Here is a 13,719-nt window from a genome sequence, read left to right as displayed (position 1 = left end):
CAGAAGCTAACTGCTGTACTGCAGTTGCTAAGACATATACCCAGAACGAGAGTCCAAGGGGTGAATAACTCTTTGGGTATTTAAGTTAGAAAAGCGAGAATATGGCACACATTGGTATCTTCCATCTGTAAAGCATGTGTGTTTATTGCCATCTGCCTTACAGGTCAGTCCAAGAAGCATTCCCTCGACTGGATCCTCCACCTCCAGTGACCAGGAAGAGGACACCTCGTGCCCTGAAGACCACCCAGGACATGCTGATTTCATCACAGCCTGTCTTGAGCAGTCTGGAGTATGGGACAGAGCTGCCTCCTGGGCAGCCCCAGGACTCCCCTCCCACTGTCCAGCCTGTTCCAATGGCAGACACTTCACAGCCAGAGTCCACCATGGAAACAGGAGATAGGGGCGAGGCTCTGCCCAATGGCGAGGTGTCCCTGTCAGTCCCTGACCTAATCCACAAAGATAGCCAGGATGAATCCAAGCTAAAGGCGATGGAGCACAGAAGAGCCTCCTCCCCTGGTCTTATAGAGAGGAATGGCCTCAAACTCAGCTTGAGCCCCATGAACCTGGATGAGTCCTGGGAAGACAGCAGTTCCCCACCTCGGGCACGGACCTCCAGCCTGGACAATGAGGGCCCTCACCCAGACCTGCTGTCCTTTGAGTAGAGCCCCTTGTCTTCCCACTGAGCACCCTCTTCCCTTTACATTCTCCTCCACTGTGTACATGGGCCCTTGCCCCAGCTCTGCTGTGCCCTGTATCTTCCCTGAGGCACCAGCAAAGAGCCCATTCTCCACATGAGATGTCATAGGGCCAAAAGTACATGAGCAGTCCTAGTTAAAGAGTCTATCTGCAGAAGAGCAAGAGGACTGAGGTGGCTTCTCTGATCCTCATTTTCTGTAAGCTCTTCTGGCTGTTGGCTGCAGTGCTTTGCTACTGGAGCTCATACCCACAAGTTTGTCCCTGTTTTCCATTGAATTGCAGGCCCACTAATCCAGGATAATGAATCTGGCAGGAATTCTCTTTGCCTGTCTCCCATATGCTGTCTGCTTTTCTTCCTCTCATGCCCTGCTTCCTTGTCTCTATGCTGGCCCAGAGGCCTCCTGCATCAGGGAGAATAGACTGGGCAAGGAAGGAAGGGTTTGGCTTGATGATGGGGCCTGACCTGGAAAGCCACACACCCTAACCATAGTCCAGCCATGGCTCCTCCTGGCCATGAGAGCATCTTTCCTTTGCCCTTGGGGTGGGGCCAGAGAGGGGTACTTATCAGGCCTGAGACATTGCAGGCTTCCCCAAGATGTGAACCCTGTTACTTAGGGTTCTCAAGGTTTTTTCCCATCCAGTCAGATGTAGAATACAAACAAGTCCTCCAGCATGTCTGGGAGAGGCACTTGGGAAAGAGATGTGACCAGTTATGCTGGGACTCCCAGCACAGAAGGACAAATCAGGCTTCCTTTCTGGGTGTGCAAAAATGGGGCTAGGCAGGCCCCAGCAGAAGCAGCCTAGCATATTCTGATGTTGCTTTCAGAGGACAACCCAGGAATATGGGGTGGTCCAACGGAAGGGAGCCGAGAGCCAAGGCTGTAGAGAAGGGAGTGAAGCCAGGACAGAGAAGTGCATAGGGATCAGAGCAGCTTTTCAGGGCCACCCCATAGTTGAGAATGAGGCAGCACTAGAGCCTGGGAATGGTAAGTGTGAGAGCCAGGGTGAAGCATGTGAGAGATTGGAATGCGATGAGAACTGTGGAGGCAAAGCACTTTTAATTTAGCAGAAGGCGCTTTGTGCTTGTGCTGAAGTTGCCTGAGTCTCCTGCAGTGCGTGGCCTCCCAGAAGGGGCCTCTAGCTTACCTCTCCCTTATCCCGGTGCCAGTGGTTCTTCTCTGCTCCCACCTTCAGGATCTGTGCAGGGAACTGACAAGATTCATTCCATCTTAACTAGTTCCTGCCCTCCTGGGTTAACCTGCTTTTGTATTCCTGTTTCTCACCAGGAGGCTTATCATGCTGTCTTCCTGTGGCCAGGAGATCCTGTAGTGATCCCAACCATGGGACCTTTGCAGCAAGAAGAGAACATCCCTTTTCTTGAGCAAGGGGGCTGGGACCCCTGGGGGAGGCTAGGGATGGCACACCTAGCCAGGACTGCCTGTGGGCAGTCCTCTTGTCTGGTTCCTGCAGTCTCCTCTTTTCTACTCATTGCTTGGCTTCCCACCCTTGAGCTCTGGGACACCCAAGTCTCACTTCCCAGTTCAGCATCACTGAGCCCCTGCTCTCCTCCCCACCACTTCTGTCATATAAAACATCTATGCTAACTCTTACAGAACTGGGGACCTCAGCAGGTTCCCTAGGATGCATGGGAGTACCTTCCTATATTCTTGCTTCTGCAGCTGTACAGCCTCATCTCTGCCCTCCCACGCATTCTCTTCTACCCTGTCTTCCATTGCCCTGGAAAACATGTACTCCCTGCAAAGTCCTGCCTCTTACCCTCAGACAAGTGTCCATGCAGCTGGCTCCTGGTGGAGTGAACAATTCTGTTACCACATGTAAACCTGCTTTACTCCAGGAACATGCCAAGGATGTGATCTGTCTCTGAGGTTGGAGTCCCAGAATGATGTAGTTACCATCCAAAACCAACAACTGAGGATGCCAGGGTTGAGATTATAAACACACATCAGAGACCACACCCAGTGTTATTTGAGCTCTCTTGCAACTTCATTTGTCCCTCCCCAGACCAGGTGATATGGTAGTCATTGTATGGATTGTGAAAGCCAGGCATGCTGAAAGTTCCCAGGATGCCACAGGATTCTCTGCCTTCAGATGCAGGAGTAGCCAAGGGATCCCAACCAGAAGTCTTCAGACTCATGTCTGATGCCAAATAAGGTGTGATGAGACCCTGCACCAACTCTTTGGCTGTCCACCTGCAGCAGGGGTGATGCAGCCACTGTGGGAGACCCTCCAAGATTGAGCCTTGTCTGCCTGGTGCTAAAGACTAAGTGTTATCCAGGACCCAGGAGGAGCAACTACTACTAATCTGCTGAGGGCCTCGGTTCAGCCAACTCTTCCGTCCAAAGCCCCACCTGATTTCCTGTGCAGGTAGCCTCCCTGCAAATGTAGCATGCCAGCCACACCCTACAAATCCCTCCTGATGAGGCCAGCTTTTCTGGGAGCTTGGTCTTTAAGTAGCTCAGTCCATGTGAGGGCAGCATAACCAGGAGGAATGAAGAGCCTGTCTTCCATGTCCACTTAAGGATGTTGAGCCCATTCTCTCTCCGTTCCTCCTTGACCCCATCGCATGCCCCTATTCAGTCCATAGCTTTATACTGATAGATTACAAGGTGAGCTTCCAAACCTGGCAGGAGAACAGAGGCCCCTGCACAGAAGGAGACATATCTATGAATGCTAGATATGTGGGTGATAAGAAGTTACATCCGCTTTTAAAGAACAAGTTTAGTCCCAGTTTGGAAAAGGAAGATTACAGATCTATTCTGAGTATATTTTAGAGAGTTCATATTTATATTTTTAGAGATTTTTCTGGTAGAAGGAAATTGCACAATAAAATGATTCAGTTGGCTTTGCTGGCTTTGTATTTTTGTTCTGAATGACAGGGAGTAGTGGGTCCTGGAGGTTGACTTGTCAGTGGGGAGCATTGGCATTTTGCTTTGTGAGGATGGAGGAGTGAGAAATGAAGGGAAGTAGAAATGTGAGGAAGATGGGTGCTGCAAACAAACCTCCAACCTCAGACTTTGGGTGACAAATGATGTATCAGGGTTTGCCATGAATTGTGCCCCTGGCTGACTGACGAGTGTAAGAGTGTCCCTGCCTATGGCTGCTTCATTAAGTGCACAGGTGAGGCCCTCCTTGGGAGGAAGCAGAGAGGAAAGGCAAATCCCATCTAATCATCCTCTAGGCCACTGGTTCTCAACCTGGGGGCCACAGCCCACTTCCTCCAAGAAAGGGATGGAGCAGTGTGTTTTTGTGTGTACATTCTTCCCAAGAGGGACCAGAGCAGCTATCAGAACTCAGAGTCATCAGTAAATGTCAGCAAAATACCCAGAGCTTCAGACTTCTGAAGCTCCTTTGGCCTGGGACAGCCTTGATGCTCACTTACTGCGAGAATGTGGCTTAGACAAGCCAGCTTAGAGCGCCTTCATCCCACTGCTGCACCTCAACCCTCTGTTGATCTGCGAATCCAGGGAGTCACACAAAAGAACTAGACAGGGCATTAACTTCCCTGAAGAAATTGGAGAAGAAACAGGAAGAGAAAGGGACTTTTAGTGTGTTCACAGAAGCCACTGCGTTTCCAAAGGGGGAAAGATGGGGCCTTTCTATCTGGTCCTCACATTTGCTGCCATGACATGCCCGGGGGTAGATGTAGATCCTGCAGTCCAGCACACACAAGACTCCCTGGCTCTGTGTTCAGGGGTATCTTTGGCACCAGCTGAAGTCCCTAGTTTTTTCTGTGTCTAATGCTACTCCCCACACATGGTTTTTCATAGGCAGTGTGAAAAGAGAAAAACTGGGCTTTCTAAGCCGGCTCACTCTCGGTAGTGGGGTGCAGCCTATTCTGGAAAAGCAGGAGTTACATAAAAACCAACCCGGCACATTCTGTGCATGGAAAAGGGCATTGAAAATACAATAGCAACCTTTTTCTTTACACATGCACTCCAGTGGCCCCTCTCCAGGCTTCCTCTTCCATTGGATGGCTTTGGGATCAGCTTCTGTAGTCAATTCAGGTATGAAATGTGCCTGTAACATGGCTGTTTTTCCCACCATTATGCAACATTGTTACTTTTGGCTAAGATCAAGTATGCAAAATTATAGTGAAAAAAATTAATTTTGAGAAAATTACGAAGTATAAAAATTGTGTACTATGTCACATTTTCAATGCTGTGCTGTAAACTGAGCCACTGGTCTAGAAGCTGGGGGACAAAGATGCATTTATTCACACAATATATCTTGAGCTAAGTGCTGTCCAGGGCACTGTGACATTGACGGGAAGTGATACAGGTGTCTCTCTCACACTGTTGAGAGTACACCATCATACCTTCCCTCAAGTATTGTGCTAACAGGGGGTGTTAAAGTGCAGTGGAATTGCGAAGGAGGGGTAACTGGGGAGTGGTCATTTCCTCTGGGCTTTCAACAATGTTAAAGGAAACTGACAACCAACCAGAGGCCACTGGAAACCCACCTTATTTCCAAAGTCTATGCAGTGCTGGTAGGGAACCCCAGTTGATAATCAAAATTTTTGGAATTAGCTAATTTAGGACTATCAGAAGAAATATTTAAGGACCAACTCACACCCCAGACTACATACTGTACCAAACTCAGAGAAATCACCTTGGTCAGTTTGCTTTCAGATTTTGGAATCCCTCTGAAGTCTGTGAGTCCTGGGAGTGTCCTAGATCTTTTTATGCTAGGACTCCCTGTCCTCTACTCTCTGTGCTTGGACTGCCTGTCTTCTCTGCACGCCCACTCTCACACTACTGAGTTTCCTAGTCCAGACTGGCCAAGGTGATAATAGCAATTTCTTTGAGACTTTGGCCTTCAGGGTTCCTTGGGTTTCTCTCACTTAGCAGTGCTCCCTTCTGGGCTGTCCACGTTTAGGGTGCTCCATCCAATGCCCCCCAACTGTGGCGTGGCTCTACCATGGGTGGGAAGAAATAATTAAGTCCAAACAGGTGGACTCTCTGCTTCCCCCTAGAGAGCTTCAAAAGTACACGCAGCAGTTCTGTCTTTCATCTCCTGAAGATGTCCACTCTGGAAACTTAGAGTTGTACAATGAAAGCATAGAGGAGTTCTTTAACCCTCTGGGACTCCCTCCTCCCTGCTGCCATTTGCACTGGGGGCTCATGATGAAAACCCAGAGTCCCCACCACTGGCTTCCTACTAATGAGAAAATTCCTCCACTTTCTGTATCTAGGGACTGACCCTCTTGAGACACAAATCCTCTTTGTGTCCAGCTTATCTCCAGCTGCTGCCATGATAAATAGTACAGCTCAAGGGAGTCTGGGGAAGCTCTACCCCCAGGAAATGTGGCTATTAACACAGACAGGGAAGCAAGCTTGAAGAAATATTTAAGGACCAACTCACACACACCAGGCTACATTCTCTTGTAGGAGTTGCCTAAGGAATCTGTCAGTTATATGGAGTAGGAAACATTGCCAGCGTCTTTCTTTTGCAATAGATTAGGGGAAAAAAAAACACTCCCAACAAACTTTTTTTTACTGTGTTTAAATACTTGCCATCTGCTTAGCTACCTTCTTCCTCAAAGCCTCCCTCCCTGTTTTGCCACCTTATCTTTTCTAGGTTTGTGTTTCTTATGTAACTCTGGTTGACTTGGTCTGATGTTCAGATACGTTCTGAGTGTTCAGCCCATACCATGGGCCAACTTACAACACCTCACTGTGGTGTGGGGAGGGGTTTGGGATGGTGCTGACCGCCATGAGGCAGTGAAGTAAGCAGCCTGGCCTTTTGAGATGGAGGGAAGTCAACTGCAGCCCTTTGAAGGACTTTTGGCTTCACCACAGTATATGGGCTCTCTTCTTATCCTGAATCCACAATGGACAGACCCACTTGCCAGGCAGGAAAACTCAGAGCAAATTAAAAGTACTCATCTTGTATACCTTCCAGGACATCTGTTCTGGTCAACCTTGATTGCTCAAGTTCAATCCTGGATCCTCTGCATCAAAATCAGGCAGCAGACCTGGAAAATGCTCTTTACACTTGTCCAAGGCATGAAGTTTCCAGGAGCTGTGTCTCTTGGAGAGGCTGTTTTGTCCACCTGGGAAGTGACTTCATTTGTAAAAGACCTCAAGTTTGAGTTTGGGGTCAGCTGCTCTGCCCTTGCCTCTCCCTCATCAGTGACTCTGCAGGTGGTACATGTGACTCCCAGCTTTGCTGTGAAGCCCTGGATGAGGCATCAGATGGGTTCTCTGCACTCTAGATCATCCTCAGCCCAACCCCAGCCTCATCTGCCATTACCACCTCTCTGCTGCACCTACCTGCTGCTGGTAGCTGTTCACAATACTTACAGTTCTAGGGGTGTTTTCTTTGTTTTGCTTTTGTTGTTTGTTTTTGCAGTACAGCGGTTGAACTTGAGGCTGCATGCTTGTTAGTCAGGCATTCTACTACTTAAGCCCAACAGTTTTTACTTTAGATATTTTTCAGACAGGGTCTCCTGCTTTTTGCTTGGAGCTGGCCTTGGACCACAATCCTCTCACCTCCACCTCCTATGTAGCTAGGACAAAAGGCGTGCAACACCATGGCTGGTCCTGAGTTTCAGTTCTTAATATTATACTTTACCATTCAAGGCATTGCTATTAATTGGTGCTTTCATATATCTTCAGTGCCCTTATATATGCCAGAATGAGTCCTAAATAAATTTTCTAATAAATTTACATACCTTATTTCATTGGTTTTTCTTAATAACCCTACATGGGCGATCTTATTAAGCCCATTTTTCAGATACAGATAATCTTTTACTGTGTTCCAAGAGATCCACACACAGTCTCATTAATTTTCTTATCTGTTGAGGAGATATTTCTGCTCCACCTTATAAACGAGCCTTACAACTGATCAAAAGCAGATGGAGCCTGGAAGGCCTAGGTTTTCAGACCCAAGGAGCAGTCTTCCCTGCCACCCGCAGCTCTTCTCTGTTCCCTTCGTGCTCACCGATCTGATAACTAATTCTGGAAATAGTCATGGCCCAGAAACATCTTTTTGAGTTTGACCTTCTCCAAGGATAAATGCAAGTTCGTTAACAGCGAATATTCATGTAGAGAGGGAATTTAGAGACCTTTTTCCAGCCCACTAATGTTACAGAAAAGGAAACAACAAAGGCCATAACACGCACGTGCACACACAGTGAATCCCTCGGTGACGCTGCAGTAGTCGTCATCCCTGTTTTCTAGATGTGCCTGGTCAGAGTTTTAGAGATTTGGAGCAATTTGCCCACAGTCACTTTCCCAGTAAGTGACAAAGTTGATAGCGCCTCCTGAAAACATTCATTCTTAAGGGTTTTTTTATAAGAATCTACTCTGAACCGGAAGGATTTCGGCTTAAAGGAGTGGCAGGAGTCAGGGACGGCTGACTCTGTGCCATCCACCTGTTACCGACACTGGAGAGTAAGCATTCAGTTGGGAATGAGTAGTTTGGCAAAGGAATCTTTTGGGTTTTGTAGCTACCGCGGTTACTTAGCAGCGCTTTAAGAAATAACGCAGCTGTACCGGTTTTCTTAATGACGGTCTGCCCTCTTGTGGCTGTATCTAGGCATTGCAGTTTCTGGTCCCCGACAAAAGATTTTCATGACAAAAGTAGTAGTAATTTATGAGATAAATGCTGGCAAGGCTCATATTTTCCCTAGGGTCATTCAACAAATGGTATGAGGAAGAAATAAGAGAGACAATGCTTCCTAACTGGGGACCAGATGGAGAGAGAAAACAAAAGGAGAGAAAATATTTGAAAAAAGAATGAGAATAATCCAAAAGTAAAGGCACAGATAGCTCACGTCTGTAATCCTAGTTACTTGGGAGGCTGAGATGGGGAGGATCACTGTTTGAGGCCAGACCTGGCAAATAAAGAGCAAAGCCCTGAGTTCAAACTCCAGTCCACCAAAAAAAAAAAAAAAACAGATTGAAATCCTGAGAATGAGATGGTGCATAGAGTTTCAAACAGAACAGAGAAGAAAAAACTCACAATTAGACCCATTACAATGAAATTTAAGATTGCAAAGACAAACAATCTTTAAAATTTCCAGAATAAAGAAAAGAGTTGCTCTGAAGGAGAATCAAGTTGACATCAGACATAGGAAGAAACCTATGCACAAAATGATAGTGGCGAATGGTAGTGGTTTAACATTTTTGTACTGTTGAAGAAAAAACCTTGAATTTGCTATTAGTTCAACTACGTTTAAAGTGTCTAAAAGTCTAAATTCTAAAAGACAAGAATGTAAGTTTACCACTCAAGGATTATCTTTAATGAGAAAATCTGGGGGAGATTTCCAAGATGGAGTAGAGGGAGAAAGCAGAAAATGTGCTTCCTAAAGTAAAATCTTAGAGAGATGCTAGAGCTATGCCTGGCAGGAAAAACCACCAAGAAGAGGCAAAACTCCTGACTCCTCCACACCCCCAGCCCACGCATAGCATCCCCCTTCCCACGGAGAAACCAGGAGGGCTCCCGGCTTCCAGACGCCAGCTCCTAGACTGCCTGGAAAACACAGACCATCAGGTGAGCTAAGCAGCACATGGTAAATCAGCATAGCCCCCTGGACAGACTGACCCCTGCCCAGGGAAAAAAGAGGAAAAAAACCAAACTGAATAATAAGCAAGCAGCTGAATAAAAAAAATTAAATTAAATTAAAAAGACGTAGCAAAGAAGGCAGGGCACCCTGAGCTCCAGAGAGTGGGGAAGGGGCACTCCTTCACAGGAACTGTAAATAAGCAAGCCAGCTAGAGAAGGCAGGTTTGGCGCTTGTAACAGCGACTAAAGTGTAGCACTCTCCACAAGAGAATGGGAAAGGGGCACCTCCCCACACGAACTCTAAATAATAAAAAAAAATGACTGCAATTGCAACAGGCAGGTAGGGCTGTATACTGGAGAAAACAAAAGGGGCATGCATCCAGGAGAACTCTAAACAAACAAGCCTGCAGAGCTAGGTGAGTGTAAAGCTTATTCTGCATAAATAAAGCCTGCAGTGGCAGATGGCTGACAGTAGGTGGCAGGTGAGCTGCAGCCTCAGATAGACATTCAAAACTGTCTCCAGACTTTTTTTTTTTTCATTTTTGTTTTTCTCATCCTTTGATGAGACAATGACAGAACTAGGACTGGATGCTGAAGGACTAACTGAAACTGTATTGCATTTGAACTTGGGATTTATTTGGGTTCCCCCCCCCCTTTGATGAGACAATGACAGAACTTCTTCTCAGACACCAACACCAGGACCTGAGGCTGAAGGACTAATACCAAAATTATTAAGACTGAAACTTTATTGCATTGGAACTTGGGGATTTTTTTTTCTGTTTTATTATCCTCTCTCTGTCTCTCTAATGCCTGTTTAGCTCACCGTTGATTAATACACTATCTCTCCCTGTTTACTTCTTTGGCTCTGTTTTGTGTGTGTGTGTGTGTGTGTGTGCATGTGTTTGTTTTGTTTTGTTTTCCCTTTTTCTTTACCTTTTTTGCTTTCCCTCTCCTCTCACACCTCCACTCTAGATATCACCATTGTTATTATTACAAGCTAGACAATACTTAATTACACACAGAACAGGGACAGTAATAGTAGCAAGGGCAATGATGGGAAGACAGAAAAAAGAGGGAAACCACTGCCCCCAATAATAAATTAGTACAGGAACCAGAGGGAAATGAAGAAAACAAATACCCAGATCCGGACTCCAACAAAACAAAGATAAACCATGCCAAAGAACCCAATGAAGCCCACAAGAACAATCTGAAAGAAGAAATCCTGCAAGTAATCAATGAGAATTTTATAGAAATGATACTGGATATGGTCAACCAAAATGTACAAGAGACACTCAAGAAATTCCAAGACAACAAAAATAGAGAATTTGAGAAAGCACAAGAACAAATAAAAGAAACTATAGAAGCACTGTATAAACACCAAAGTGAAACAAAGAACACTAATAAAGAGATGAACTCAGAACAAAAATAGACAATATTAAAGAGGAAGACACTCAGGATATAGAAAACCTCAGAAAAAAGAACAAAACAGAAATGCAAAACAAAATGGAAAGCCAATCCAGCAGAATAGAACAAGCAGAAGACAGAATCTCAGAACTCAAAGATGAAATGGTAATTAAAGGAAAAACCAAAGAACTATTAGTTAAACAACTCAAGATCTGTGAAAAGAAAATGCAAAAACTTACTAATGCCATCAAAAGACCAAATCTGAGAATCATGGGCATTGAAGAAGGAGAAGAGGTGCAAGCAAAAGGAATGTGTAATATATTCAACAAAATAATAACAGAAAATTTCCCAAATCTAGAGAAATTATGCTCATACATATGCAGGAAGCCTCCAGAACACCAAACAGACCTGACCAAAATAGAACTACACCACAGCATATTATCATTAAAACAACAAGTACAGAGACTAGAGAAAGAGTATTGAAGGCTGTAAGAGAGAAAAAACAAATAACATACAAAGGTAAACCCATCAAAATCACAGCAGATTTCTCAACAAAACATTAAAAGCAAGAAGAGCTTGGGGTGAGGTATTCTGGGCACTGAATGAAAATAACTTCAACCCCAGGATACTCTACCCAGCAAAACTATCATTCAAAATAGATGGAGCAATAAAAGTCTTTCATGATAAGCAGAAACTAAAACAATATATGACCACCAAGTCACCGCTACAAAAGATTCTTCAAGTGATTCTGCACACAGAAAGTGAAACCCAACATAACCATGAAAGGGCAGGCAATACCAAACTACAGGAAAAGAAAAAGCAAGAAAGTAGAGAGTAACATCAATTTAGCTACACACAATCAAACCCTCAAATAACTAAGACAACTAAATGACCTATCAATACTAACACTTAATGTTAACAGACTTAATTCCCCCATCAAAAGGCACCGTCTGACAAGCTGGATTAAAAAGGAAGATCCAACAATTTGTTGCTTATAGGACACCCATCTCATCAATAGAAATAAGCATAGGCTTTGGATGAAAGACTGGAAGAAGATTTACCAAGCCAATGGCCCCTGAAAACAGGCAGGAGTAGCAATACTTATCTCTGACAAAGTAGACTTCAAACCTACATTGATTAAATGAGATAAAGAAGGACATTCCATACTAATAAAAGGGGAAATAGACCAAAAGGAAATAACAACTATCAACCTATATGCACACAATGTCAATGCACCCAATTTCATAAAACATACCCTGAAGGACCTAAAAGCATAGGTTAACTCCAACACAGTAGTTGTGGGAGATTTTAGCACTCTACTATCATTAATAGATAGGTCATCCAAACAAAAAATCAATAAAGAAATCCTAGATCTAAAATAAAGCATAGATCAAATGGACCTAGTTGATGTCTACAGAACATTTCATCCAACTTCTACACAATAATATTCTTCTCAGCAGCCCATGGAACCTTCTCCAAAATAGATCATATCCTAGGGCACAAAGCAAGACTCAGCAAATATAAGAAAATAGAAATTATACCATGCATTCTATCTGATCACAGTGCAATAAAACTAGAACTCAACAACAAAAATAAAGACAAAAAACATGCAAACAGCTGGAAACTGAATAACTCATTCCTTAATGAACAATGGGTCATTGATGAAAAAAAAGAGGAAATTAAAAGGTTCCTGGAAGTCAATGAAAATGAAAACACAACCTACCGGAACCTACGGGACACAGCAAAGGCAGTCCTGAGAGGACAGTTTATAGCCATGAGTGCATATATTAAAAAGATTAAAAGATCTCAAATCAATGACCTAATGATACATCTCAAACTCCTAGAAAAATAAGAACAAGCAAATTCCAAAACAAACAGAAGGAGAGAAAGAATAAAAATAAGAGCTGAAATCAATGAAATAGAAACCAAAAAAACCATACAAAGAATTAATGAAACAAAAAGTTGGTTCTCTGAAAAAATAAACAAGATTGACATAGCCCTGGCAAACGTGACTAAAATGAGGACAGAAAAAACCTAAATCAGCAAAATCAGGAATGCAAAAGGGAAGATAACAACAAACACCACGGAAGTCCAGGAAATCATCAGAGACTACTTTTAGAACCTATATTCAAATAAATTTGAAAATCTTGTAGAAATAGACAGATTTCTAGATACTTATGATCATCCAAAACTGAACCAAGAGGTCATTAATCACCTGAATAGATCTATAACACAAAATAAAATTGAAGCAGCAACCAAGAGTCTCCCAAAAAAGAAAAGTCCAGGACCTGATGGATTCTCTACTGAGTTCTATTAGACCTTTAAAGAAGAACTAATACCAACCCTCCTTAAACTGTTCCATGAAATAGAAAGGGAAGGAAAACTGCCTAACACATTTTATGAAGCCAGTGTTACACTTATCCCAAAACCAGGCAAAGACACCTCCAAAAATGCAGACAAAGCCTTTGATAAGATCCAACACCATTTCATGATAAAAGTTCTAAGAAAACTAGGAATAGAAGGAAAGTACCTCAACATTATAAAAGCTATATATGACAAACCTATAGCCAGCATTATACTTAACGGTGAAAAACTGAAACCATTCCCTCTAAAATCAGGAATGAGACAAGGATGCCCACTATCTCCACTCCTATTCAACATAGTACTGGAATTCCTAGCCAGAGCAATTAAGCAAGAAGAAGGAATAAAAGGAATACAAATAGGTAAAGAAACTGTCAAAATATCCCTATTTGCAGACGATATGATCCTATACCTTAAAGACCCAAAAAACTCTACTCAAAAGTTCCTAGACACCATCAACAGCTATCGCAAGGTAGCAGGATATAAAATCAACATAGAAAAATCATTAGCATTTCTATACACTTATAATGAGCAAACTGAGAAAGAATATATGAAAACAATTCCATTTACAATAGCCTCAAAAAAATCAAATACCTAGGTATAAACTTAACAAAGGATGTGAAAGACCTCTACAAGGAAAACTATAGACTCCTGAAGAAAGAGATTGAGGAAGACAATACAAAGTGGAGAGATCTCCCATGCTCATGGATTGGTAGAATCAACATAGTA

General features: G+C 43.7%; 1 protein-coding gene across 3 annotated transcripts in view; it reads left to right on the top strand.

The window, feature by feature from the left end:
* Nucleotides 1–3,559, top strand: part of LOC109690974 (carboxyl-terminal PDZ ligand of neuronal nitric oxide synthase protein) — a 295,255-nt gene extending 291,696 nt beyond the window's left edge. For all 3 annotated transcript variants that reach the window (XM_074047630.1, XM_074047632.1, XM_074047631.1), the window contains one exon: nucleotides 164–3,559. In XM_074047630.1, the coding sequence (XP_073903731.1) occupies nucleotides 164–662 (499 nt within the window). In that variant the 3' untranslated portion in view covers nucleotides 663–3,559. The remainder of the gene's footprint in view (nucleotides 1–163) is intronic.
* The last annotated feature ends 10,160 nt before the right edge of the window (nucleotides 3,560–13,719 follow it).

This window comes from Castor canadensis, chromosome 11, assembly GCF_047511655.1.
Source record: "Castor canadensis chromosome 11, mCasCan1.hap1v2, whole genome shotgun sequence".
NCBI lineage: Eukaryota > Metazoa > Chordata > Mammalia > Rodentia > Castoridae > Castor > Castor canadensis.
This window is presented reverse-complemented; position numbering and strand designations above follow the sequence as displayed.